The sequence below is a fragment of the Ixodes scapularis genome, unplaced genomic scaffold (genome assembly GCF_016920785.2).
Source record: "Ixodes scapularis isolate PalLabHiFi unplaced genomic scaffold, ASM1692078v2 PGA_scaffold1__304_contigs__length_218370807, whole genome shotgun sequence".
NCBI lineage: Eukaryota > Metazoa > Arthropoda > Arachnida > Ixodida > Ixodidae > Ixodes > Ixodes scapularis.
In genome coordinates, this window is record NW_024609846.1 from 41,322,651 (window position 1) to 41,349,737 (window position 27,087).

The window sequence follows — 27,087 nt, forward strand, 5'->3', positions numbered from 1 at the left end:
GTTGCGACTATCTCCCTCTACTAAGTCCCCCCGGCCGTATAACTCACCTGCACAAACCTCAGAAGTGTAGCTTTCACGGCTTTTTTCCAAGACAAATCTGTAAGACTCAAAAAAAAAAAAAAAAAAAAAAAAAAAAAAAAAGCACCCAGTACATTGAAGGGCCCGCAGTGCACCGAGAGGAGCGTTCTCCTTCCTCGACCCCCACCGGCGCTTCTGGCGGGCGCCGCTCGAGAATTCACAAGCGCGCATTTCTTCTGCCAGACGCCGAGTCAGAGGAGGAAGCCCCTGCCAACTCCCGGCGGAGAGAGCCACTGAGGGCCCGCCTGGGCTTAGAGCGCACGCTCTTCGGAGGAAATATTTGTGCACCCTAAAGGGGTGGTTGTTTTTGTTTGCTCCGGGGCTAACACTTTAAAAGGTTGCCCCACCCTTCGGATGTCAGGCTTTAAATTGAAACGGAATTCTATTACCCGCTTCACTTTTTACGACGGTCGGCTGAGTATGGAGCCAAATAACAACCCATTGGCAACATTCGCGCGACAACAGACGACATGAAAAAGGTACGAGCTTCAGCAGAGCGCCCTGCTTTCAAATGTGTACCGTCTGCTTAGAAGGTGCGTGTAGCTTTGGTTGCATCAGTGCTCTAAAGTTATAACGACATCCTTGCTTAAAATTTTAATTCAAGGTGAGCTTTTCCCCGAGTCTATCCAAAAGTCGGTGAACTTTTCTCCGGATCCGCCAAAAAGCGGGTTAGCCTTCCTCCGGTGAGCCTTTCTCCAATGAGCTTATCTCCAGAGCGCTTTTCTCCGAGATTCGTTTCAGTTAATTTGTGTGAAGACATATAAAGAAATATTAAAAAGAACTGCTTTTTTACACTTGTTGAGTCAACACAATCAAGATTTTCGATATGCCAAACTGGCTAATCAACGCAGATTAATTAGCTAACTTTTAGAACATTAATTTGTGTGCAAACCCTCCAATACAAAACTTCAAGAGCCGTGTTGAGAAACCTCACATCATATCGTTTCCATCAAGGTAGACTGTCTTTTTTCGAGCTAATTTAAAAAAGCGCGCGAGATAAAAAAGAAATCCTACGCATAAGGAGCAGCATGATGCCTAAGATTGTGTATTGCAATTATAACATTCAGGTACGTATCACTTGTATCAACAATAAGCAAAATCGTCTATCACACAACACGCAAGTGACATACACTAACTTAGCCAGAGACACGTTGTGATTAGAGCCTCCTGCTTTATAGTTTTTCTGGCTCTGTCTTTAGGACAATTGGAGACACGTGACTCAGCATTCAACTAGCCAATACCCCGAACCTTCAGCAAATAATGTGAGGAACACGGAGGCTCCGTGACCGGTCTAAACACTGTTTATATTTGCAGTGATGTGACTGGTCCGAGTCATTTTGGAGCACTTTTTGGAGCATAAGCACACATTTTATTTTCATTCATGCCAGTGCGAATATCATATGTTAAGATTTATAAGTTTATGTCTACTTTGCCTTCCTGCTTTTGTGCAACCTTTTTATGATATCAATAACATGGCAGGTTTGATTCCCTAGCTACCAGTTGAATCGTTCGTAGATGCAGCCCTAGTGAAAATTCTTATATGTATAAGAAATTTTGTGGTTCAATAAACACATATGCTCCGGTGAGATAATATAAGATCATATAGGAACCTTTCTGAGGTTCTTATATGATCTGAGGTTATCGAACAAAAATAAACGTTTATTTAGAGCTGCCAGGCTCACGTCCTGCCCAGTTCGGTGGCAGAATTATTTCAGTGCTGCTCAGTGTTACAAGAGCGCAGTTCAGAGTGCTAAGCTCCATTTCCTTCACAATTTACTACCATCTATGTTAAAAATAATCCACGTCAATCCTGGAATGTATTGTCCCACCGGGAAAGGCCCTCATCTATTTCCTTGAAAACACTAGATGAAACTCTGATTGAGGAACTTTTATGTGCTACAACGTTCCAGAAAGTGTTTATTATGTCTTTTTCTCGCACCCACATCAGTGCAAACCCAAGCGATCATGTTGCTTCCTTCCTGTTAATGGATCCTACCATCATTTCTCCCGATGGTGTTCTGAACATCATCAATGGTCTTAAGCTGTCCTCGGCGACTGGAATAGACAAAATTAACTCAAAATTTATTAAAGTTACAAATCAATACCCTTCCGTAATCCTTTCTCATATTTTTCAGCAATCACTTGAGACATCATTGGTACCAGCCGACTGGAAATTTGTTAAAGTTATTCCCCGGCACAAACCTGGTAATAAGCATGTTCCTATCAATTATAGACCCACCTCGTTAACCAGCGTTCTCTGTAAAAGTTTTGAACAGATAATCTATACGCAAGTTGTTAACTTCCTAGAATCCAATTAATTTTTTTCCCCAGCTCAACATGGCTTTAGAAAATAGTTATCTTGTGAAACGCAACTTTTGTCTATTACCAGCGACTTTCATGCAACATTTGATCATGGATCTCAGGTGGACTGCATATTTCTAGACTTTGCCAAAGCATTTGACAAGGTATCGCACCGAATTCTATTGCTTAAGTTAAGTAAACTTAACATCGACTCTAACATGTTTAACTCGCTAGTATCATTTCTAACGAATCAATCACAATCTGTAACGTGTAATGGTACTAATTCCTCCTCTGCACCAGTCTCTACCGGAGTACTTCAGGGGTCTGTTCTGGGATCTCAACTCTTTTTAATATATATATTAATGACTTGCATACGGAGTTTCTTCTTCAACCAAACTCTTTGCTGATGACTGTGCTATTTATCACATTATATCTAATGACTCTGACTCACAAAAACTACAACATGACCTAGTTATGTTGTAGTGCATGCTACACTGGCGTGAACTCTGGACTCAATATAAAGAAATGTAAAATAATGCGTATAGCACGTAAAGCCCATTTTAATTTCCCTTATAATATTAATGACACATCCCTAGAACTTGCAAAACTCATATAAGTATCTGGGAGTGATTTTAAGTGCTGACCTTTCTGGGAAACTTCATATTAACTATGTGACTAACAACACCAATCAAATGCTTGGTTTTCTCAAATGCAACTTTTATCTCGCCCTAGCATCATTAAAACTATTCCTTTATAAAACACTAGTTAGGTCCAAGCTAAAGTATGCAGCTTCCATCTGAGATCCCTATACCCTTTACCTCATTCATTCACTCAAAGGCATTCAGAACAGAGCTGCACGCTTCATAATGGCCAATTAAAACCGCACCGCAAGCGCAACATCCATGAAAGATAGTTTGTTACTCCCAAGCCTCGCACATCGTCGCACAGTCTCTCATATTTGTCTTTTTCATAAAATCTATCACTATATTCCTCAGTTTAAATCAAAACTCATCATCCCCCCCCTACTATGTGTCAGCACGCCTTGATCATCGTCACAAAGTCGATGCCCCATTTCACCACTCCAACGTGTATTATGACTCTTTTATTCCCAGAATTTCCAAAGACTGAAACCGCTTACCCGCACTGGTCACATCAATTAATGACCACACACTTTTTTGTACATCTATTGCCAATTTCATGTTCCCTTTTCTTTAAGTATTGTATATTTTGTTTTATTTGTATTATTGATACTATTGCTCCCACTCCCCTCTGTAATGCCTTGTGCCCTCACGGTAAAATAAATAAATAAATAAATAAATAAGAACATATACAAACAACATACGATTAAATAAGTTATAAGAAACTTCTTATCAGTTTCTTATAAATTCTTATATACTACTCTTGTATTGTTCTTATATGATATTGTTTGATCATTGCACCTATTGGATCAAGAAATTTCTCGTACAAATAAAATCTTTCACTAGAGATAAGGCACCGTAACAAGATGCTGATTGATGAAAGGTAGTACAAAGTGCTGTGCATGGTTATTTTAGGTATGAAATTAAACATAAAACAAAAAGAAAACTTCATTGAAGTCATGCTAGAATATAATAATTTTGAGCAACCTAATCAATGTTTGGTTCAAGTTCTAAAAACTATAATAAAACTGCAGTTCTTAATTTTGACAGAATACAAAGCTTTTGTCATCTGATTATGAACATCAATTGCACTTTATTACCGGAACTTCATATTATCAAAAATCAAAATGTGAACTATAACAACACTTTCTTAGAAAAAGAAAGAAAATAACCCCGCCAAACTCATTCAGGTTATTTTCAGGCTTGCATTTACTGCTCCAACTATAATTTAGTTTTAATTTTATGTATTCACAGTGCCATCAAAAGGATGTAATCTATATAAAGGTAATAACTAAACGAGAGTTGACTTAAAAAATAAACGAGCAGTTCATAACAGTTATTTTGCAATATTCAAGTATCCTTGATAAATCTTGAATGTAAAATATTATTGTCAGATTTTTCCAGTCTATCGTATACAAACTAGCCACAGCTCTTTTTTTCTTTTTTTCATTTTTTTTTTTCAAAATTGTGTGTAGCGTTTTATTTTGGCGAAGTGCTTTTCCCTTAGCACGTGGATGCACTGCAGCGAAGCAAGGTATGCAAAATCGCGACTCCCCCTGTATGCGGCTGTCGCTTCATAGCAGTATGCGGTGACAATTGCACAACGATGCAGAGTTATCCAGTCAGAATAGACAATGATTACAAGAAATATTGCAAAACTTCTGAGCATTGTCAATGCCTGATACAGAGATCAAATCAAATATGATGTTATGGCGATAATCGGAAGTTTCGAAAATTAACGGGGCCTGATTATATATTCAGTTTTAGTAAAGTGAAAATAAGTTTTGGTGCAAGGTTGGCGCAAATTTCTCACATTTTAGAAAAATGTAGCAGGACGTAGCGGGGTAAGTGCTTCGGAGAAGTTTGGTGCAAATGGCGCAGCAATCACCTCACCGTATTTGAACTGGTCCGTGCTGTCCGGTCATGTCACGAGGGCCATCGGAAACGGCGAAGACAAAGACCCCATCACGGTGTTTTTGTATCATTGTTGAAAAAAATATTTGCATGTGCTTACTGTTAAGAATTGGAAACTTCCAAAGTCTCCCAGACGTCGCTCGCCAAAGCAGACATCATTGTGTGTTGAATGATGACAAAATACAACTATTAAAAAGCAAAGGTTTCTTCTGCGGTTGCAATAACTGACAAAACATGGCAGAAGCACGGCACGGCGCATGCTAGGGAGTGCCAGCACCGTCCCAAATGGCAGATCACAGAAGCCTCTCTTGTGAATATGTATTCACTATGTAACAGTTGCCACAAACACAACAGTAGTGCTTTTGTGATAATTTACTAACACAGGTTAGTGCTGAACACTGATCACAACCCTCGACGGTAATTCCACCATGTTGATAGCGCTTGTGAAGGTATTTCAGATGCACGAGAAAAAATTAAAAAAAATGGGAGATTACCGCAGAGCTGCACTGTGTGTATTTTCTATATTGGGTACAATTTCATAAACAGCATGTCAACCAGCACAGAAGTCTGACTGCAACTTTGGACAATTCCAAAGTGAGCCGAGGATTTTCGATCAGGCGCAGTTCTTTCTTCTACAGACTTGCTCCAAACCAGTGCACCAAAGATTCCATCGGCTTTCAACAAAGGCAGCAAAGATTTGCAGAAATCCGCCGGAGGGTGAGAGTTCTGGACATCCGTGGTCCTTGGGTGCTCGAAGCATCGACGAATCTCCAGTCTTGGATGGCAACAGCTTTAGGCTTTGAAAACTCCAATGTCAAACGTTCCGGACGTCATAAATTCTAGGACCCCACATCCTCTGGTGCTGAACACTCAGTGTTGGTGGCACCAGACACCAGATACTTCGTGCCACAGAGGCTCAAAATGTCTTCAAACTTGTCTTCCTTTTGCAGGACCGAAGAGGGGCAAGATGTAACATCGGCACGGCTGAACGAGATGCTGCTGAGCTACAACTCTGTTGCAGGAACTCGTAGAAGAGTGGCCGTCCAATCGCGAGACAAAGCATTGCCGCGAAACCACACGCTCAGCATTGCCGCGAAAGCACAATCTTTTCTCTGAACCCGAGAAACTAGGGCAGCCGACCTTCATGCCGCACTAGTAGCATTCACCAATGCTCCTTTTTAGAGCGCAGCTCTTAGGGGCCCGTTTCCAGCTTGAGCGGCGTCACCGTCGGCGTCGGCGTAACCGGGGGGGGGTCACGTGACCCCCCCCCCCCTCCCCCAAGGTCACGTGACATCCCCGAGGTCACGTGACACCCCCCCCCCCCTTCCCGAGGTCACGTGACCCCCCTCACCCCAGATCACGTGACCCCCCCGGGGTCACATGACTACCCGCAGGTGACGTGCCCCCCTCAGTACCCTTCCCTACTCCTCCTCAAGAGCTGCGCTCCAATTCGGCGTTACAGGGATTTGTAAACGGCTTTCATTTTTTGAACCACAATCAATGCAATCGAAGCAAAGCCTCAACAGACCCTTTCGGAAATTCAGCACCATCTAGTGGCATATCAGTCTCACCTTTTCATTCTAATGGCGGTAAAACTGTTGTATTTTATCTTGCACCGTGACTTTCATACATCAAGGACAGATGGAAATGTGTTCTTTGCCATACAGTTCCTTCTCAATTTGTTTCAGCTTCGTTTGGTGACAAAGAAACTACCCCCTTGTACGAAGACCTGACACTGACCTGAGTAAAGCCCTTGATGAAATCAAGGGGCTCGCGGGCCATGCGTGAGCCAACCTATTAATTTGACGCTAGTCAGAAATTAACACTGACAGAGCGCTTATATATGCAATTTGTGCATGACATTTGGCTAACATTTAGAATTTAAGGCCTTGTGTTATCCGCCTCGGAGTATGTTTTCGACTAGTAGCTTTATCAGCCGCTGGAAAGAATCCATTAGTATGCGACAGATACCATACACTCCGGTGATGATGGTGACCAAAGTGGCCATACAGAATTTCGGAAAGGGTCTACTGGGGGCAGATAGACAACCGGCAGCACTGCCAATGATGATTGCTCCCCGCCGTCATCGAGACAAATAGCCAAAGCCTGGCCACCTCAAGAGGGGCCCCAGAACCAACGGAGCAGGCAGACTCACCTTCGCCTCGAGCAGGTCGTGGTTCTGCCGCAGCTCCGAGCGCTCCTTCTCCGCCTTCTCCAGTTTGGCCCTGAGCTGCCCCACTTCCTCCTGCAGAGAGGAGGAACGTTGCCTCAATCACTCATCCATTGGAGTTAGTCGAGCTGCAAGGCTTCTTTGCCGATTGCCCGCCCACCCCAAAATTTATTGCAAGCTCCCAAGTGACGACAGGTCGGCTGTGCAAAGCCCAGAACTTCTGTCGACGGCATCCACAGGCATGGCCCTTGTCCCCTCTGCCATTTCCGTCCACCTACAGACTGCTAAATGTTTGTGGGCACCACCATCTGCTTCAAGGCATCCTTTTCTGTACGCTCCTGCACGACGCAAAAATGTAGCGAACCCGGCCCAGTGCCCACACTTGACTGTCATGAAGTGGAATGGCTCTTGGATCTGGTTTCAGCTTCAGCAACCAGGTTGGAAACTAACGTCAGGCGTGTTCGGTGATGGATTTGGGTGTTATAACTGTGTGAAACCGCCAAAGGAGCCGAGTTGATTTCGGCTGCCGAAAGCGTGGCGTGACACAAAGCAGAGGAGACAAACGTTGTATGTGCGGACCCCGCCGAGAGAAGGAGGTGTGCAGCAAAGCACACTTGCCAGACACGGGGACACCTGACATGCAACCAACCCCGCGAGAAGAATTCAGAAACAAAAGGAGTTTAGCTTGCAACCAGGGCTAAGAACGTAGAGCTTTGCCAAGCTTATTGCTGTCAACGTGGCCGCAAACAGCACACTGGCAAGCCCCATTCTTCACGGCACTTGGATCAGGTGGCCCCGCACTCACCAGGGTGGACTTAAGCTGCTCCTCGGTGCGGTGCACGTTGAGCACGGGGGCAATCTTGACAAAGAGGCGCCACCAGGGCCAGCTGCGGATCTCGAGGAACCTGCGCACGTTCCGCTGGATGCAGCACAGGGCCATCGCCTGCACCTGCACACGAAAAAAACAGTCTTTCGTCATGGCTATGTCATCGCAGTCACATTGTTGCGGTCATTCTGCTGCAATTGTGATGCTCGACAAGGATGTCCGAATGCCCCCTAGTAATGGTAGCCCACTCAAAGCTGATTAAAGGGGCCACCACCGAGAAAATAATATTTGGGTCAAAATAATTTAGTGTGCCTCGCATGTTTAATAGCACTATCATTTCCGGGAAGCACTGAGTTGGCGGATATTACCAAGTTATTCTGATATCACAGCTGTGTTTTCGCACTGTTAATAGAAAAACTAAGTGTCTTCATGTCTAACTCAAACCCGACGACCAAGGGAAACTTGTTGACTGATCTTGCATCGTGTGAAGTCTTTCGTGACACTAAAATCACGCTCTCGTTTAACTGTAGTGACAGCGCTAGAAAAAAACCAACAGATGCAGTAAACCCCCGCCGAAACAAGGTCAATGGGGCCCAGCTCCCGATGGCCCTTCTCTCGGTGGAGCTCCCACGCACCTTCCTCTGCTGGTGGCGCCTGCGTGCTAGGAAGCCCCGTGCGCGGGCTTGCAACCGCACCACTTCTTCGGACAGCCTCTCGTCCCTCTGAGCCTCGAGCTGGGACAGCGTGCCTGCCCGCAGGAAGATCTGCGCAGACAGGAAAGAGGCCGTGGTCCCATAAATGTCCACGCACACTCCGCTCTGCACTCTGCGGGCCACTAACCAGCACTAAAAGGCATCGTACCGACAGACACTCTTCGGTGAAACAACAGAAACGTCTTTAACAGTATTATTGTTCCAGCAACTTTGAGGGAAGAAGGTTGCAAACAGTGAACAGGCCTCATCCTGTTTTCAAACACCAGATTTTTTTATGCTCTGTCAGTAGCGGTAAGTTAACTCGTTACAATGCACCTACTACACTCTCTTCTCCACTAAGCTGAGATGGCAGTCAGCGAAAGCCACATACTTATTGGACCAGCCAGCCGTCAGTCTTGCACCATGTGATCAAGCAGGGGGCAGGGTCAGGCGATGAAAGGCTCATTGGTAGAGCGAGCATGTTGCTTCTATCGCACTGTCAACTTAGAGGTAAACGGAGTATAGCGACCAGATTCTATACACGCATCAACTTTTCTGTGCAACACTGCAAAGTCTTGCGTAGTTCCCTCCCCCTCTACAGCCCTCCCTGCTGCACAAGGATATCTCGCGTCGCATTCAGTCACATTCTCGTGTGAAGGAGATGGCAAGCGTAACTGACCGCTCTCACAAGTGACTTTGACAGCGTCGGAGCATGGGGGAGACTACCCTATAGTCTGTTGCAGGCCGAGAAAAGCAGGACAAGCCTCATCCACAAAGCTCTCTGCTCGCCTTGATTGGCGGCTTCCTCCTCTCCAGCACTTATTCTACTAAAGAGGAAAGAGTGAAGGGTTTTGTGGGAGGAACTTGTCCTGCATTACGACAGAGCATAGCCCCAACAACCTAGAACAGCAAAGGCGATACCGAGTATAGATGCTTCTTGGAGGCTGTACACATCAACTATGTAATCGGTGCCAAGTATCTCGACCATTTTAGTGCTCGCTCTCTCAACAAAGTTTGTAGATCGAGGTGTCGTCACACTACCCCGCTCCATAAGGGAGCGCAAGTAGTGGCCCTGCGGGCCAGAGCTCACCTGACTGAGTCCCAGTCGGTAGCTGCTCGGCTCCATATCCAGGTGGTGCAGGAGGGCCTCCACCGCCGTCCGCTCGTCCCCGCGCTCGGGCGTGCAGTCCGCCGAGGCCAGCAGCGAATAGCGCCGCCGGAACTCCGTGTACTGCAGGTTCTCCGGAAAGCCTGCACCCAGTGCCCCCACAGGTGGCAGTGACAACACTGCCTCTCTAGGATGATCGGCAATCAAACTACTACGAGCGGCGTGGACCAATTTATGGGACGGGGGCTCAGTAATGTAGGGGGACTACTTCACCGACACATTCTAAAATTAGGTCCTTTTGTCTTCTAGGAAAAGTTTGATTTTCGGTTCAAGAAGCTAATGAGTAGAGCTGGAGAGAGGGAAGTATCTCGAGTGAGAGCTAGGGTAGGAATGGGGACTAATGCCCCATTTACTGGAAACTACCGTGGCACGTCATCGACATGTACGCAAATCTAATGTAATTGTAAATACTTCCTGAACAAAACTAAATTGAAATTCATGAGTAAGGCATGTGGTATGCTTGTCTTTCAAATCCACAAAGTTAAGTGTGTTGGGTAGTGATTTTGTAAAGATTGGAACAGTATATACCAGTGGTCTCAAACCAGGGCCGTAAGAAAAATATTTCAAGGGGGGGGGGTTTCGGGGACAACGGCGGCCATTTTGAAAATGTCTATTGTCTTATTTTCGCCTATGAATCATGTGCATCGGTGGCATATAATGGAGAGTTATAGCAAACCGGAGAACCGGTCCCGGTTTGGTACCCGGTAGCCGACCGGCGCCACTGCGCGTCCGCAGAGGTGGAGATTAAAATCGGCTGGCTGCAAGTGCACCGACCAGGGTCGTAAACAGAAAAAAATTTCAGGGGGGGTCAGAACCCCCTAACCCCCCCCCCCTGGTTACGGCCCTGTCTCAAACTCATTTCAGTGTAGGGGCCAGTTGGCCACCCTGGAAGGGCCGAGGGCCAATGTTAGAAGAAGGGGGGTTTAAAAGATTTAAAAGAGGAGAAATTTCGGGTGCTCTATGTTTTTCGTAAACGTAATTCTGCCAGTGACATCTTTAGATTTGATTTGTTTACATGACTACTTTGGGCCCTGACCTGATGTGAAAACAAGAATTAAAATGACAGTGCCCCACCAACGTGCCGGCCTTTTTAATAGAACAAGAGAGCAAGCTACACTGTTGTTCCTGTTGCTCAATTCATTTGGGAATTAACCAAGCTGAACATGTCTATAAAAAGCAATCAGTTATTTTGACAGTTCTTGCTTTTCTCTTGATTTTTAATACAAAACTCTGAGAAAATACTTGTCTTTTAATGGTGACATTTTTTTGAAGGCAAGAAGCCCGAGCTCGTAACTTTATTGTTCGCAGTTGCTCCTGCTGATCGAGAGTCTGCTCAGCCAAGATGCATCCTTCAATGAATAGTTTGCGCTTGCAGCCTTGTAGCGGAATCGTTGTACATTACAAAAAGCTGGGAAGCAAGCAAGAAGGCAAAACAAAGGGCAAATGAACACAAATAAGTAAAAACTATGTGAATACATTAAAAGAGCAAAGGTACTTTTCGAGCAAAAATGAATCGGCGAGATTAGATCACAATGGCGCATGCCATTTTTAGCAATCGAGACAAGGGAACCGAGACTCGTAGCCGGTTGCCTGCATGTGAGCCGCGCCCCAGCGAGTCGCGGGCCGCATGCGGCCCGCGTGTTTGAGACCCCTGGTATATACCCAACTGGCTCAATTCTTTACCATCTATACACTCACCATCTGCCTCCAAAAAGATACAGTAAGAAAAAGTCTGTGCAAAGCGCTCGATACAGGAGCTGTGAAGAATCCCCGGAACAGTACGGTGCTCTGCAAGTGCCCCTCCGATGCAAGAAAGCTGCCCCCTCTCAGAAGCATGTGCCGTAAAGATGAGTGGATGGATGTGGCAGGCTCCCCACCTTGCTTGCGCAAGCGCACCGCATCCAGCACCTGCGCCCCCTTCAGCTGCGAGCGCACCAGGGGCACGTCGAAGTGGGCGTCGTCTGCGGCACCGCCGGTTCCTTGCTCCAGGGGCTGCATGCTGGGCACCAGGCAGTGCACGAAATGTAGCCGCGTGCGCCGCAGCACCTCCAGCATCCCGTCCTGCGGGAAAACAAGAAGGGCTCGGAAACGTCCACAGGGAGTGTGGCAGACAAAGATAGCGGCGGGCACTTTACCGCACCGCCGTTTTTTGACGGGAGACACTTTTCCCTCTAAACTCTGTCGATTCCCAAGATTGAAACTGTCCCCGGTTTCCCTTGAAGACTGCTGGAACGCTCCTCGTCTGCCTATAACTACGGTGAAATACCACTTAAACAAACTCTGAGGGACCTCGAGAAACATTTTGCTTAAGTTTGCTCATCCTCATAATTTGTTTAAAACTACCCAGAAAAAACAATTTCTGCAAAAATAAAGTTGATTTCGAAAAATGTCATTTTTACATCCACCAACATCTAGAGAGTATTCCCAGAAAGTTTCATTAGTTTACACTGCATAGTTAATTTTTTATAAATTATGTTTGGCCCACCGATGATAAAGAAAAGGTAGAGGTTGAACACATTTTTCTCCGTTCCACTTTTTGGAATAAATTTCACTTTAGAAAAACTATCGTTTGTTAATGGGACAAAAGAAAAGACTCGCGCATTGTTTTTCCCAACTGAAATTTTATGGGCAATGCAACTTTGGAATTGTTTTTTACTTTCTGCGTGTCTTTCATAAAAGATGTTAAGGTTTTCTCGACAACATAAAAAGCAAAAAATATATTTGAGTTTTCACTGCGATGTTAACATAAAATAAACTACTTTTATGAAGAAAAACGTTGGATGTTATATTAGTTTTTTAATGATAGTTCTCTTAAACAAAATCAGTGTATTCCTGATAAAAATTACTATAATTTCTTTTACAATTCATGTTCACAGATGAAACTTCCCACTGCGTTGTTCCTCACAACTGCCAGTATATACTATAAATTTCATTCATATTCATCCAAAAGTTAAAAAGTTAGCCGTCTTAGGTAGTCCCCCTTAAGTGGTGCAGTAAAACCCTTAATGTTCGAGGGCCCCTAATTTTCGCGAACTTCGCAAATTGAAAAATTTGTGAAATTTAAGGGCCCGCGAAAATTTTGGTTCTTAAGAGTTTCAACGCAGGCGCTGGAATTCGCAAAATTTAGTGGCCACGAAAATAAAGAGTTTTACAATATTTCACTGTAGACAAAAGGTTTTGCAGTATATGCAAAATAAACTCTATGTGCCATCTATAAGAAAAATGGTGCCAGATCCATTTAGAGCCCACGGTGAAGGGAAGACACGTAAAATTTATGTGAAAGTGTTTCAGGGCTTCCCGACAGACGGCGTCGGTGCGTTCCTTGGTCGTAAGTGGTCACAAGCGCTACCAACACAGCCAATCACGCTCGAGCACAAATATGTCAACCGGCCTTATCTCTCCTAGAGGGCTCCTCTTCCGATCCAATTGGTTTTTTCCGGCTAAAGCTTCTCGATAAAACCCACACTTCGCGATTCTTCCGAGTATCGACAACCCTCGCTGCATGAAACGCGCGAGACACATGACATGAGCGAGCACTCCGCCGCCATTTTCTTTCGAGGACAGCACACGGAGCGTCTCCAGCAGTTCGATTTGCCTCGGGGCAAAACTCTCCCAAGGCGCGACCAAATTTTCTCGGATTGGGGACCGTCGCGTAATCCAAGGGAAGGCAGGCGCGCGAAGGCCCGAGACCCACCGTGGTGTACTTGACCTGTAGAGGTAGGGAGCGGCGCTTGGCGGCGGCGACCGACTGCGCCCGCCGGATGCTCGGGGTTCTGCGCAGCGAGGAGGAGGCCCCGGCGTCCAGGCTCAGGGTGCTTCCCGCCGACGCCAGGGGGCCCCGAGAGCAGCCGAACAGCTGGGCCAGCTGCTCCCTGCAAAGACCCTTCCGTGTCGACTCCTCGGCCCACAAGCAAGTGCGCCCGAGCTACGGTGCCGAACGCGCCTCCAACTGGCGTTTTTAGCATCCCGCAGCACCCAAGCATTAAAAGTGGTCTGGAAGTGGATATGGATTAGGTCGCGGAAGCTGGTGTGTCATGCCGTCGGACGTCGCGATCCCGGCGGTCGATCGTTAAGTCAAACCAGTTTATACCGAACTCACTCGCAAAAAACCGTCTACCAGTTCGATAAAGTAGGTAATTCGATATAAAAGTTTTAATATCTGACAACAAATAAGCGCGCGACATTTAGAAAAGTTGTTTATTCTCAAAGGAGCGTCTGTACGTCATGAGGGACATGCCACGTGGCTATTCAGTGGCCGCTTCATTTTCCAAGGTCTCACCGCCTCACCCTCTCCCTGCTCCCTCCGCAAAAAATAATTTTTTTTTTCTTCTTCGGGGTTGCCCGGAATAAAAAAAGCTAGCTTGCTCTGCAAGCTGGCTTTCCCCCAACACAGGTGTCCGCATTGGGGGAAAGCCAGCTTGCAGAGCCAAACGGCTCTCTTGGTAGTTCGATCTATCAAGAGACGCTGCAATTTTCGTTCGATGTAACCACATTTTTCGCTATGCATTTTCATTGCAGCTACTAGTCTGTTCAGAAATAGCTTGATACAAGAAATAGTTTGAATTAACCAAGTTCTATATAATTGGGTTTGACTGTAGAAGTTCCGGCAAAAAGTGAGATGGAAGGCCGGCGTCGCTGTCATTGCAGCATCCCTATAGACCCTTTTCGAAACCTCACTGGGCAACGTTGGCGGTCACTATTTCTTGGGCACGAGGTCTTGCCGAACGCTGATACGAGCCGAGGTAAGTTTGCGCCACACGCCGACCCGGACCTCGTGTCCCAACACGTGCTCAGAGATTGTGTCCAAAAACTGGTGAACTCGGGTAAATGGCACAGCAACTACTTTTAAAAAGGGCATATTTCGGTCTGCCGAACCTTCGGTGCATATGCTGAAGAGCGACCTACAATGGAAGGTACTCCCACTGCATCCATCACCGCCATTGTGCCACCGAAACGATCGCGGCAAGCAACAGCATGACGTATGTGTGACGGCGTCAGACGAAAATCGAGGGATCACAAATCAGAATGCAGCAAGCGCACGAGTCGAAGATGCATTCCAGACACCACAGCCAAGTGGCTTGCAAGAACACCCTTCTCCCTGGGTGATTGTTCACTAAATCTGTGTCCCACTACAAACACCCAAAAGATACAGCGAGAAATAGAGCCTCGAAACTCTGGAGGAATTGAACAAAGCTTCTACCAAAAACAAAATGTAAGAAAAGATGCACACTTGCCATTACTCTTTATCAATATGTTGCACTGCTCAGTTCTGCAAAAATACAAGCTCAAAGACGAAAAAAAGACAGGTTGGACAGGTATGGATAACGTATTTGTGTATGTAACTTGGAGGCACAGTACTGGTCAAGAAGAAAGATAAACCAAGTGGACCCTTCTCATCTTTTGCTTACCATTCAATCGCAGGATGTTGCTCGGTAAGAAAATAAAACACCCCCCGGCTTCCAACTGGTGCAGGGCAGATTTGCTTAGCATCAGAGCCCATTTGCAGAACACTGCACCCCACATCAATGACATTGGCTAAGCCAGCTAAGCTGACAGATTTCCCATACAACCACCTGACTGCTCTTGGATGCTATGGTTGAAAGGAAATTAAGAAAGTGCCAAATAAGCACCACCACATACCAGCCATGGCATCAAATCGCTCCGTGGACCGACCAAGAAAGGTAGTAGCCACGACGAGTTGTGTGACCTTAGTACGATGTGCACCCTGACAATGGACTACTTGAGCGTTGCAGAGGTACAGCGGCTAGCATTAATGAGGGTCTGAGAGGAGCTTTAGGTGCATCCTTAAATTATATAGTATGACTATAGCTGTGATCTCTTCTGGCTCCCTTGATCGGTGTCTTTTAGCTTTTTAAATTGATGGGTGCCAATGGGATTAAAAGAGAGGTGAAAATGAACATACTTCCCAGGTAGACTCAACCGCTGCCTTCTTTCAAACAAAAAATAAATTATAAATGACAGCACAAAATTGACCACCCCGTTTCATGACTACCGTAATCAGCTCACTAAAAGAAAAATGAGCTGCCACGTCAGTGAACCGTTTGACCAACAGTCCCTTCAAATCTCCGCAGCAGTGCTTAAACGAGTCAAATTCTACTTATGAACTAATTTCGCTATTTGCACCCCTTTGCAGTATTATCCCAGTAGTTAGTCCACCTCCAAGAGATGCCCCATTCCTCAAACTTCAAGGCAGGCTTCGGCCCAAGATGCCACGCTGGGGTCTTAAGAGTTCTCTGATTTGAGATTGCCCCAACCTGAAAGTTCCCCAACTTGAGAATTTTCCAAATTGAAAGTTCCCCAACTCGAATGCTTACCAACTGAAAGTTCCCCAACTCAAGAGTTCCACAACTCCAGAGTTGCTCAACTTGAGGGTTCCCCAACTTGAGGGTTCCCCAACTCTAGAGTGGCTCAATTCACGAGTTCCCCAACTCGGAAGTCCCCCAACTAAAGTCCTCCAGGCAAAGTCCCAGTGCTCACTTGTGGGATTCCTGGAGGAGAGGCTGTGCCTGTCGGAAGGCTGGACCTTCCCGAGCTGCCCTCAGCCATCCCTGGACCCCGTAGGTCACCGGCAGGGACCCCAGCTGATGGTGAAGCACAAACTGGCCCTCCCGGGGACCAGGATGTACCAGACGCTGCTCCCGGCCATCTGCACGAAAAAGCGGGGACCCCTATGCACAACCATGGCAGACACCCTGGACCATCTTCTATACTTCATCACGTTACACTCCATTTCATCTAAAAATGTGCCAAAGCGGGCGCTATAGGGTATCCCAGCCAATCCAGCACGGTGAGCACGTCAAGTGACTATGGGCTCCACGTGGCACTAACCCCTCCGAAGGTCACATGACGCTCGCACGGCACTCATAGTATCATGTGTGGTCACCGTAAAGCAAAACAAAGTATAGTTGGCCACAGTGTTATAAAAGATACAGGAAAGAGGAAGTAATGCAAGCAGTTGGAGTGGAGGGGAACGAGGGAGTTCCCGTACTACTGATACTCTCTTTTGTGCATCTCAAGGGTCACCTCTGTGCCTATAGACGGTTAGCCCACGCGCGAAAAGTTGTAATTTTGCAAAAAAAACAAGTTTTTGAGTCAAAGTAACATTTTAGACTTGTGTAAATATGCAAATGTGACACGAGTGGTCAACCGGTCGTGTCCGCTTGCGTAGCCTTAGCAACAGAGGTCTCGTTTACTGACCTTCACACATGTATGTTTGACGAGAAACGTTTGCATGTCACAAGCAGCAAGTTCACAGCAATCGTTGCCCACCTTGCTGGGTCTTTCAGACCGTTTGTGACATGCACCTCCCGTACGAGTGCGATGTCGCCCTTGTGATGTATCCCAGGCGAAACCTAAGCAGATCTGGGTCGGAGCCCAAGCATGACACCGAAGAGCTACCGGCAGTTGCTTTTTTAATGGTGCCTCAAATCCCAATGCCCGTGCACCCGTACCGTGCCCAAGGCCCCCGCCCTTAAAAAATGTGTGCGCGTGGCAACGCCCTCTCTCGTCCGCCAGCTGATACATGACAGCCCTGTATTGAAAACTGCAGTCACAAGGATGCCGCCGATGTCGCACTCACGACGACAGCCAAAGTGGCCACAGCCGAGGTTTTGGGAGCCGCCAGTTTTTAACTGTGCTCATTGTGTATGCATGCAATTTCCGAAAAATAGCAATACGCTAAAATAGCGCACGCAAAAGGCAATTAGCGTTCGGGGCACGCACACTGGCGACGACGCTATTCTTTGCATACGCAAAGCCATTGCATAAGTTATTCCAAAATTTCTTATTATTGAGGACATAGGTGTATGCCTCGCTCAGGGTGAATTTACAAAAGTTCCAATATTTAAGAGATGATGCAGCTCGAACACTCTTTGCAGCGGAGCTGTTAACGGCTAGTTTCCTCAGTATCGTGTCCGCGGACAAAAAAAAAAATGTTGACACAAAACTCCAGACAGCTACCGCCATCTATAAGCAACTGCAGCAACTAGACAACCGGCTTGCCGGTTGTCTGGTTGCTGTAGTCGCTCATAGAAGGTGGCAACCTTTTTAACCTTTCCACTCTGGTTTTTTCCAGAGTGGAAAGGCTGAATTTCTACAGCTGTCATCCTAGAAGTCGTCTTTGAGGTCGTCCTAGACGTCGTCCTTGAGGTCACCTTGAGGTCATCCTTGAGGTCATCCTAAGTCATCCTTGAGGTCGTCCTAGACGTCGTCCTCAAGGTCATCCTTGAGGTCATCCTAGAAGTCATTCTTAAAGTCATCTTAGACATTGTCCTCGAGGTCGTCCTTGAGGTCGTCCTAGACATCGTCCTTGAGGTCGTCCTAAACGTCGTCCTCGAGGTCGTCCTTGAAGTCGTCCTAGAAGTCGTCCTAAAAGTCGTCCTAAAAGTCGTCCTTAGTCATGCTAGATGTTGTCCTTGAGGTCATCCTTGGGGGCATCCTAGACGTCATCTTCTAGGCATCATACTACCCGTCGTAAAGATAACAGCTTCGCTGGCCCTCCATCTTCACGTGAGGTGGAAGGGCTCTACATTTTATTTTTTCATATTTGCCCTAGGATAATGAAGCCTCTAGTGTTGTGCAAAGGTTATACTATTTGACATTTCGAATAGTAGTTTTGAATAATACACCATTCAATATTAGCTTTGAGATGAACTGTTATATTCATATTTTTTAAAGCGCTGATTGTGGCGGGTCAGCCGCACTGAGCGCACTTCTTACTGATCACAAGTACACTGCAGAGAAGCAACACCCGCTAAAAAGTGCTCCGCGGCTGTTGCTTCTCCGCAGTGCACCAATGCTCAGAAAAAAGAGCTCTTATCGATGTAACCTTGGGAGAAAAGCACACTTTCAAAGCAGTACGGTGCACCTGGTGCATTGAAAAAGAAACAAACTTTGTGAATCATTGATACATTGCAGTAAAATTTTTAGAATTTCAGAGTGCCTTGACAACTTTCGTTCGTCATTCGTGACTTTTGTTTTTTGCATGTAGCACAATTTCTAAATTCATTCAATTAGATATAGCTGGGCATCTCTATAGATTTAATTTTATGTCAAATCTGCCAATCACTTGCCATCCCAAGGCATTGGACTTTCTGAAGTCACAGTTCATAAATACAATTAGATTCAAATTACCTTGTATATGGACAAATAGAAGCTTGGAAACAACCTTCAAGAGTTTAGCTGGGTTTTCGTTTCAGCCAGTGCAACAGTAGTGAAAGGCTAAAAAGAACTATACGACATTCAATTAAAAAATAGTTGGCCAAAACCACAATTTGCTTTGAATTCGCTTCAAATTCATTTTCAACTCAAAATACACTATTTGCAAATGACTAGAAACTTCAGCCAATTATAAAGCTGTGTCTTCTCTTTTCAAAACAATTATTAGTTTTAATGTTGCTTCTATAGTTCTGCGTTCAGAGGCAGAAACATTAACATAAAAAGGGGTTTTAGTGAACACACCGAGGCACACCAATTTTTTATAAGGAGCATGGTGCAGTAACTTATTTTGCTCCCTATGAAAAGTAGAGCACCAGCATTTAGCCAAAAGCTGTGTACCATTTTTTTTATTTAGAAAAGAAAAAAAAAATATGTTATAAAGCTTTCTTTTGAAAAGCCACTTAGGTGTTAGACTTTGCAGACAAGATATTGCAATTCCGAAAAGATCTCCGGCACTCCCCATATTCTCAAGATAATACTTTAAGAATATCATTATGATTGCAAGATTCCAAGTACCAAAATCTGAATGCACAAATGATGGAGACAACCCAAAAATGCAAGACGAGAAAAATGCATTTGAAAGTTCAAAAGATGTTAAGAATCAATCGATCAGATTGCACTGAGAACCCAACGGGGATGGACAGGGTTCAAAGAAACCACCATTAAGAAAGTCGCTGGATGCACCTTCTTTTTCATAAACCCTTCGGAAAGATTGACGACTAAAAATGCCATCTATGCATGAAGCCTAGGGGTCATGTTATCTAGAAAAAATTTAAACACCACAAAATTTACCCTCCATGTCTGCTTTAAAAAGAGAATAATAAAATGTTTTCAAGTTTTTTATTTATTTATTTATTTTTTACTTTTTTTTCTTGCTCTGTTTTGGATCAGTGCTGCTTGCTGTGACAAATTTTATTTAAAAGTAAACATTAGACAGAAGTCTGTCTGGTTGGGGGAAATAATTATTAAAATACGACGACCAACCAGTCCCTAAATCAGGGGCCCAAAGTTTCAAAACCTGTTCGGCTTCTTCTTCGGCGCGACTATGGAGAAATGGAGCCGCATTTTTCGAAAACTAAGATAGCGGCTCCTTTCCTCCACAGTCGCCCCTGAAGCAGAAGCCGAACAGGTTTCGAAACATTGGGCCCCTGATTTAGGGACTGGTTGGTCGTTTCATTATACAGACACTGTCGAACTTCCCAGACCAGTTATTGGTTTTCTAAGGAACAACATGGTCGTACCGTTTGCAGGCCCCATGCGCAGCAGACGGTCGAGGAAAGCGTCGTCTGTGTTGCCCGGATAGAGGGCCTCGTCGTCCAGCAGCTGGAGCAGGCCGCAGGACTGGTCCGTCTGCTGCAGGTCGCAGCTGGAGGCCCTCAGTGCCGCCCCCTGAGGGGGAATCCGGTCCAGCAAGGAGACCAAGCCCTGGGGGCTTGCCACCTCTTCCGCCTCCTCCACCGCCACCTTTTCCTGCACGCATAATGTGGACGGCCCCTCTATGAGAACTATCCTCTGGGCCTACACCAGGAGCTATCCTTCAGCTTGATAAAACGAACAACAACACTTGGAATAACAAAAATAACACTTTAATTGGACGTTTTGTCTTCCACACAAAAAACATCAACGATGATGAGACGGGTGCTTCATTTTCTACCGGTCACCCCGGTGTGCGATGCGTTAAAGTCTAGAGAGTTCAATTTGCAGACAAATGCGCACTGAAACTTTGGAAGGGTTCTGTCTTTCAATTAAGAAATGTAGCCCCATATTATGAGACTAGGTGTTTTTTTTTTTTTTCGTATCCTTCAGCTCTTGGAGACAAATTGACAGGACACAGAAATTAAAAAATTTACAAGAGGACAATTAAGCTTCGCATTTAAGAGTGGAATATGATAGCTAAATATAAACCTCTATTCGTTTCCAAGCCGTTCAAGCATGTCTGCGTGGCTTAGTGGGGGGGGCTTGTCTGGTTCGCAACCGAAGCGTTGTGGGTTCGATCCCGCCTATGCCTAAAATTCTCCCAAGTGTTTCTTTGAGGCAAATTATTTACTTTACACCAATCACGATTTTCCCGTCGCACCACCACAGCTTTTCTGCACAACGAGCTCCTTAAAGCTCTCGCTTTAAAACATTTTTTTCTAATGGCTTAAATGGGACATGTTTTATTCATAATTTTCCTTGAAAAATAATTTTTCCTCATGCAATATTTACGATGCTTGGTGCAATTTAGGTGGCGTTCACCCCACGCTCTAGGCCCCACCTACAAAACGATGGCCCCACCCATAACTACTGAACTGGCTTGGCTGCTCAGCTGAACACGTTTGCAAGCCCAACGTCTCCCTGTCGCAACGTCCGGTGCATCCAGTCTGTTGTCTGACACCGTCAACTATTCGTGCGAACAGAGATGCGGCAGCGAACAGAGATGCGGCAGCGAACAGCATCGTCTGTTATTACAACAAACACTACTACCACCTTCGGAATGCCCAAAAGATGCGGCCATGAAAACGGCGCGTCTGTGTTTGCCGTCGCTTGTGTCCGTCTGCTATTCCGCCCCCCTCTAAATCTATCTGCAACGATCACAAGACACAACCATGAAATGACTTTCTAGCGTTCCATCATGCAGGAGCCACAGTCTAATACATGTGTCTGTCCACGTCTGTCGACGTGCAGTAAAAAGCGACCGAAAGAACTGAAAAAAATAAACAAAATAAATATGCAGTTCTTCCAGCTTTTTCGATTTTGTTGTTTTCTTCCATTGCATCCACAAGAAAGGTAGGTGAGCGTCATAACGCACAAGTAAAATGTGACCTAAAAATATTCGCTTTAGCAAGCCAAGTGCACTGCTCAAAACTTGAGAGCTAAGGGCTTTCTGAAGCGAAATGACAGAAACGTACCTGGACAAACCTGATACGAGGGGAACACCCGATTGCTTCCAGGCAAATGACTAGCAAATTCTGACCTGTGTGGGTTACCTCTCAGTACCGAAACTATGGTGGCAATCGCAACGATTGCACGATTCTCAGAGTAGAGGGGCCGTTTTTACGGCAACCGACACACTTATTCAGCATCAAAACGCGCAAATGAACAAATCAAGCCAGATCAAGCAAAATAATTGACATGATACGCTAGGCTTTACGCCAGTCCCCGCTACGAAAACAAGCACCCGCACAGCGCTTCCTAAGGCACAAACTTGCAACAGTTGTTTGCTGCAAACTACGTCGGTTGAGGACACCTTCCACTAAACACCTTTGTGAACGCAAAACTACTCACACTCATAAAAACGGGTAAGCTCAACAAGCTATGCGCTCCCTGCACACGCCGGCAGCCATGTTTGTCATTGTTTTAAACCAAAAAGAAAAAGATGATCTCGTGATATTTTTAAAAACGATAATACTACTTATATAATTTCTCAAACATGAAAAAAAGAAAATGTCATGGCTACCACTGCACGAAGAAACAATTTTACGGACATTTCACACGTCAATCTTCTCTCCAACCAATGGGAGAGGATAAATGGAGCGTAGTTAGCTACGTGCCCTGCTGGGACCTAGAGCGGGCTACCTACACCTAAACTGTGTCTAACATAAATATTTCACAAATTTTTCTTTTTTTATATAAGAATTTACAAAAAAAAATTGTTTCCAAATAAACCTCTTTTCTTTTCTTTTTTTTTTTACAGTTTTTTAAGGTATGTTTTGGGGTAAGAGGCATCACATTTTATCGTGGTACTGCGTGTTCTTAGGCCTGAGGAGCTTCCACATGCAAGCGCCTTGCAGTCCGGTAAAGCCGGTGCGAGTGCCCACCTGCTGGTAGCGCTCCTGCTGTGCGAGGAATGTGTGCTGGTGAAAGAGAAGCTGCAGGCGCTCCTGCACATAGTTGTGGCACAGGTCCTCCAGGGTGGCCAGCTTTCCACTCTGGAAGCCCGGGCAGTCCAGCACCTGGACCGTAGCCACGCTACGGCCCGCAGAGCCCAGGGCCCTGCGGACAAATCACGCGCAGGGGCGGTCGACCTATACCTTGTCGAAGTAGATGGTCACGTCTGTTACGAACCCTTGGAGCACCGGGAGTATAAATCGAGGCTCTGCGCTTGTACATTGTCAGTCAAAATTGAGTCAACTTGCATAACAAGTACACAATCACTCATTTGTTTAACGCCGGATGTCTTGTCTACCCGAGACTCCGTGAGTCAAACAATCTCTGCGAAATCGCTTTGTTAACATTGTCTCGAGGTGGCACGGCTGCCTCGGGTGCAGCGGTGCCCCCTCGACGTTTATGCACTGCCACCAGTGGCTACGACTTCAGAGAAGTGTCTAGTACTGGGTCGGGCAATGTCCCGTCCGCCACTCAACTTACCGGTTGACCAGGGAGACGACGGCCCCGAAGACCTCCATGTACAGGGCAGCCACAAAGTCCTGCAGGGGTTCCTGAGGGTCACCATCGCCTGTCCTGCAGCCGGGAAGAGGGGACACGATTGGGATGAGGCCCCAACAAACATCGGCCGGGTCCCGGCAAAACCCCGGCCACTCTCCAGCTAGGTTCCAGAAACTGGCCAGGCACCGGCCAAACTCTGGTTAAACCCCGGCCAGACATCGGCACTCACCGGGATGCCAGGCGGCTGTTCCCGCCGGCTGAGAGCAGAGCCTCATGGGCAAACACGGCCCGGTGTAAGTCCTCCACGGAGGTGCCCAGCAGCAGGGCCGCTCTCTGGGCACTGTCCCCCCGCTGAAACTGGAGCCGCCCGCTGGTACCTGTGGATGTGGCCCAGACTCCAGGCATGAGAAGGCCAAGCAGCCAAAGCAAACATTGGCTTCCTTGCAGCAAGATGCAAGGGCATCTATTAACGTATTCGCACATTCCATTTAAAGCAGGTCTATTCAGGCGAGAAAATGAAGTTGCGCGACGACCATCGACACTTGGGGCCCCTCTACCCAAACGTTTTTCTTTGTGCACCAGGCATGCGAGGTACGAAAAAACAGCTCCGAGGTTTTACGCTTTGGGCACATATAAATCGCTCGCGTTGCAAAAGCTTCGAGCTTCATCCGAACCGCAACAGTAAGTCTTCGACGGTTCGAGACAATAACGTTGCTCAAGCGATTAGTACTGCACGTTTCCGACGAAAAGCCACCGCCGGCCTGCAGCGGCTTTGAGCAAAGCAGCCATCAACAAAGCAACTTGCGCGAGTCCCTTCGGACCTTCGATCGAGGAGAGTGTGCCGGAAGTTCGACTTCCTCCCGTCTGGGTTACCTTCGGGCTGAGAGTCGTACCCTGCGTGCAGTTCACTCGAGGGCTGTCCGGACACAATCCGGCTCCCTCCGACTTATGCTGCCACAATATTGCACCCCGTGGGTGCACTCAAAGCAGATTAGTGGCAAAGCAGATTCGGGGGGAACTATGCGAGTGCTTCTATGAGACACAAAATCATGAATGACAAGAGGAGGGAGAAGGGATGTTTCATCAGGACAGCAAGGTCCCTAATTGGGCTAGTTGGTGATCACTGAACATCGTGAACAACAGCAATCAACGGGACAGGACAAGAGGAAGGAACACAGTGCAGATTTGTCCTGCATTCCTTCCTTTCGTCCCGTCCCTTTGAGCGTCATTTCTGAAAATGGCCACGACAGCCCTTCGCGCAACGCATTGAATCTTCCAAGCTCCGGCGGAATGATCCGAGGAGGTCCCGCGACTCACCCCGGAGGGTGCCGGCCTCCCCCAGGTGGCAGATGGCGCCCAGGACGCTCCAGAGGCCCTTGGCCTCGGACTCCCTTACTCCGAGGGTGAGCAGGGAGCCCTGCACCAGCTCCCACATGAGTGCACACTTGCTCCGCTCCTCAGGCTGCAACCGAACGAAGGGAACTGTCACACGCTGAACGAAGCAGACATCTGCCGAACTGCCACCTCCTAGATAGAAACACTGTAGTGCTGAATCTTTTATGTCCCCTACCGTAGGCTAGCACGGGGCACACCGTGGAGACTAGCGCCGCATCGTCGTTTGGTTACGACTCGCGAGCTCGATCACTGAATACGAGTTCCAGCCGAACGCCGACGCAGCACTCGCATCCAATCTGTGCCCCGTGAAAAACCTTCGGTAGGCAACGCAGAAAATTCAGCACTTGCCATCTATCCACCTAGGAAGTGCTGCCTGGCATGCACCCCACTCTCTCACCTTCCGCTGGGGCATCACAAACAGGTTCTGCTCATCCAGGCTCTCGAGAAACAGCTCCTTCCTGCGAGCAAGTTGGAACGCTCGTTGGCCTCCTTTGTACTGAACTGCGTAGTTTTTAGTCCGTCCTCAGAAAAGCGACGCTTGGCATGTGCCAAAGAGGCGCTAGCTTCGAGAAATTTCTAACGCCGTCCATAATCTGGGGACGTTCCTCAACAAACCTAAGCCTCCCGACTCTGAATACAACTTGGGACGGCTATTCAGCGAGTGATCTTCTGTCATAAGCGCGAACATGAGAGATGCAAAAGGGTTCCCAGCTGCGAAACATGCGCCGATCTCGTGCTTAGGAGGTCAGTTGAGCTCCATAATGCCAACCCATCCAACGCACACTGTGGGGTGCAACTCTATGCTTTAACAAATGTTCTAAAAAAAAAAAAAATTCCTTTAGATTTCCCTTTTGGCCTGCATCCTAAAATGCTCGACTTTGAGTTGCCTTCAGCATCAATAGTTCCCAGCCTTATAATAATTGTTAAAAACAGAGTATGAAAAAGAGAACAATTAACCAAACCCAACGCAAATTGTCACCCACTACACAATATGCCTGAGCAAGTGCTCTTCCCCAACTTTGCAATGATCGTACCATACTTATTCAAGTGCTAAAGTGTGGCCATGTCCAACTCTAAGAAAAGCAAGTCGTAGAGTCACTATTCAGAACTCCACATCCGGTTTAGCGTGCCTCCTATGTGACCAGCAGGATCATCTACCCTCGACCAAGAAAAGCGAGAACTCGCCTGAGGCTGTCGCCCACACCTGCCAGCAGGTAGTGGAAGATGTGGAAGTTGGGCTCCCCCTTTCGCAGGCCAGACACCCTCCAGCGCTCCAGCATCAGGGCCTGTGCACATTTTTTTTTTCACCCTGGGAAACGTCACAAATTCGGCCGCCAAGGGCTGCAGGTGATAAGCAAACAGTTGCCTTCGATGCACCCGAAAAGGAGCCTCCTGAAAGCTTCAAAGGTGCAGCCGGCATTTCACGAAGTGATTTCGCTCCTTCGGGACCCTAGAGCACCTTTTATCAAAATGTTCACTGCCACTTCAAAGCTTCCAGGAGGTTCCCCTTTGAGTGCTTCCCACCAATTTTGACTACTTTAGCGTTTTGCTTAAATTGAATCTAGAGTTGCAAAATAACACAGTATCCTTCGTGTTTGGTCATTGAAGTACTTTTGAGGCAACACCTTCATTAGATAACAGTCAATGGCGGTGATTCCTAAACAGTCTTCCTCCTCCATCAAGCACCGGAGTCGGTGCAAAACCAGAGTCAGTAAACTGTTGCAGAAACAGAGAGCTCTACTCGTCATTTCTTTAAAGTTGTAAAGTCTAGTAAAGTTGAAGGACTCCCGAAAGAACAGTAAAGAAAGAAGCCTTAAGGTGGCACCGACCTGTACAGAGGCCGACACAAGCTGCCCGGCGATGTCGAACTCCAAAGAGAAGAGCTGGCTGAAGCGGGAGGCATTGGCATTGGCCCATGTCCGGCTGTTGCCAAACGACTCGAGGAGCGCGGAGGCGGCCGTCAGCTTCTCTGGAGAAGGGGAGGAAAACAGCACTCTTCAGGTCCCACGTAAGGATCTTGCGCCAGGCAATGGACTGCCGAAAAAGGCTTTGCAGTGTACCTCGGTTCCGCCGAGACACTGCCAGCCTCTCCCCCAATATAAAAAAAGGACAAGCGAGAGGTCGGCTTTACGTTCAAGCTTTGCAACACGGCAAGGGGACGTTCGTCTCACACATTAATGCTTCTTATGGTCGAAGCAAGTTATAGCCCAGATGAATTTAGTTAAAAACTTGTTTGTTCTATTTGTATCCTTTTATATCTCATCCTAGAAAAAAACAAAACTGTGATTTTCTATGCACAT

The 27,087-nt window shown here is 46.6% G+C and overlaps 1 protein-coding gene across 4 annotated transcripts in view; it reads right to left on the minus strand.

The window, feature by feature from the left end:
• Positions 1 to 27,087, minus strand: part of LOC8052836 (unconventional myosin-XVIIIa) — a 107,530-nt gene that overhangs the window by 62,724 nt on the left and 17,719 nt on the right. For all 4 annotated transcript variants that reach the window (XM_029977027.4, XM_042290695.1, XM_042290693.1 and 1 more), the window contains exons 6-20: positions 26,617 to 26,756; positions 25,973 to 26,073; positions 25,185 to 25,245; positions 24,710 to 24,854; positions 23,622 to 23,769; positions 23,375 to 23,467; positions 22,825 to 22,999; positions 20,266 to 20,494; positions 16,286 to 16,454; positions 13,482 to 13,659; positions 11,665 to 11,848; positions 9,710 to 9,870; positions 8,563 to 8,691; positions 7,907 to 8,050; positions 7,087 to 7,176 (exon numbers count right to left, since the gene is read on the minus strand). In XM_029977027.4, the coding sequence (XP_029832887.3) occupies positions 7,087 to 7,176; positions 7,907 to 8,050; positions 8,563 to 8,691; positions 9,710 to 9,870; positions 11,665 to 11,848; positions 13,482 to 13,659; positions 16,286 to 16,454; positions 20,266 to 20,494; positions 22,825 to 22,999; positions 23,375 to 23,467; positions 23,622 to 23,769; positions 24,710 to 24,854; positions 25,185 to 25,245; positions 25,973 to 26,073; positions 26,617 to 26,756 (2,147 nt within the window). The remainder of the gene's footprint in view (positions 1 to 7,086; positions 7,177 to 7,906; positions 8,051 to 8,562; positions 8,692 to 9,709; positions 9,871 to 11,664; positions 11,849 to 13,481; positions 13,660 to 16,285; positions 16,455 to 20,265; positions 20,495 to 22,824; positions 23,000 to 23,374; positions 23,468 to 23,621; positions 23,770 to 24,709; positions 24,855 to 25,184; positions 25,246 to 25,972; positions 26,074 to 26,616; positions 26,757 to 27,087) is intronic.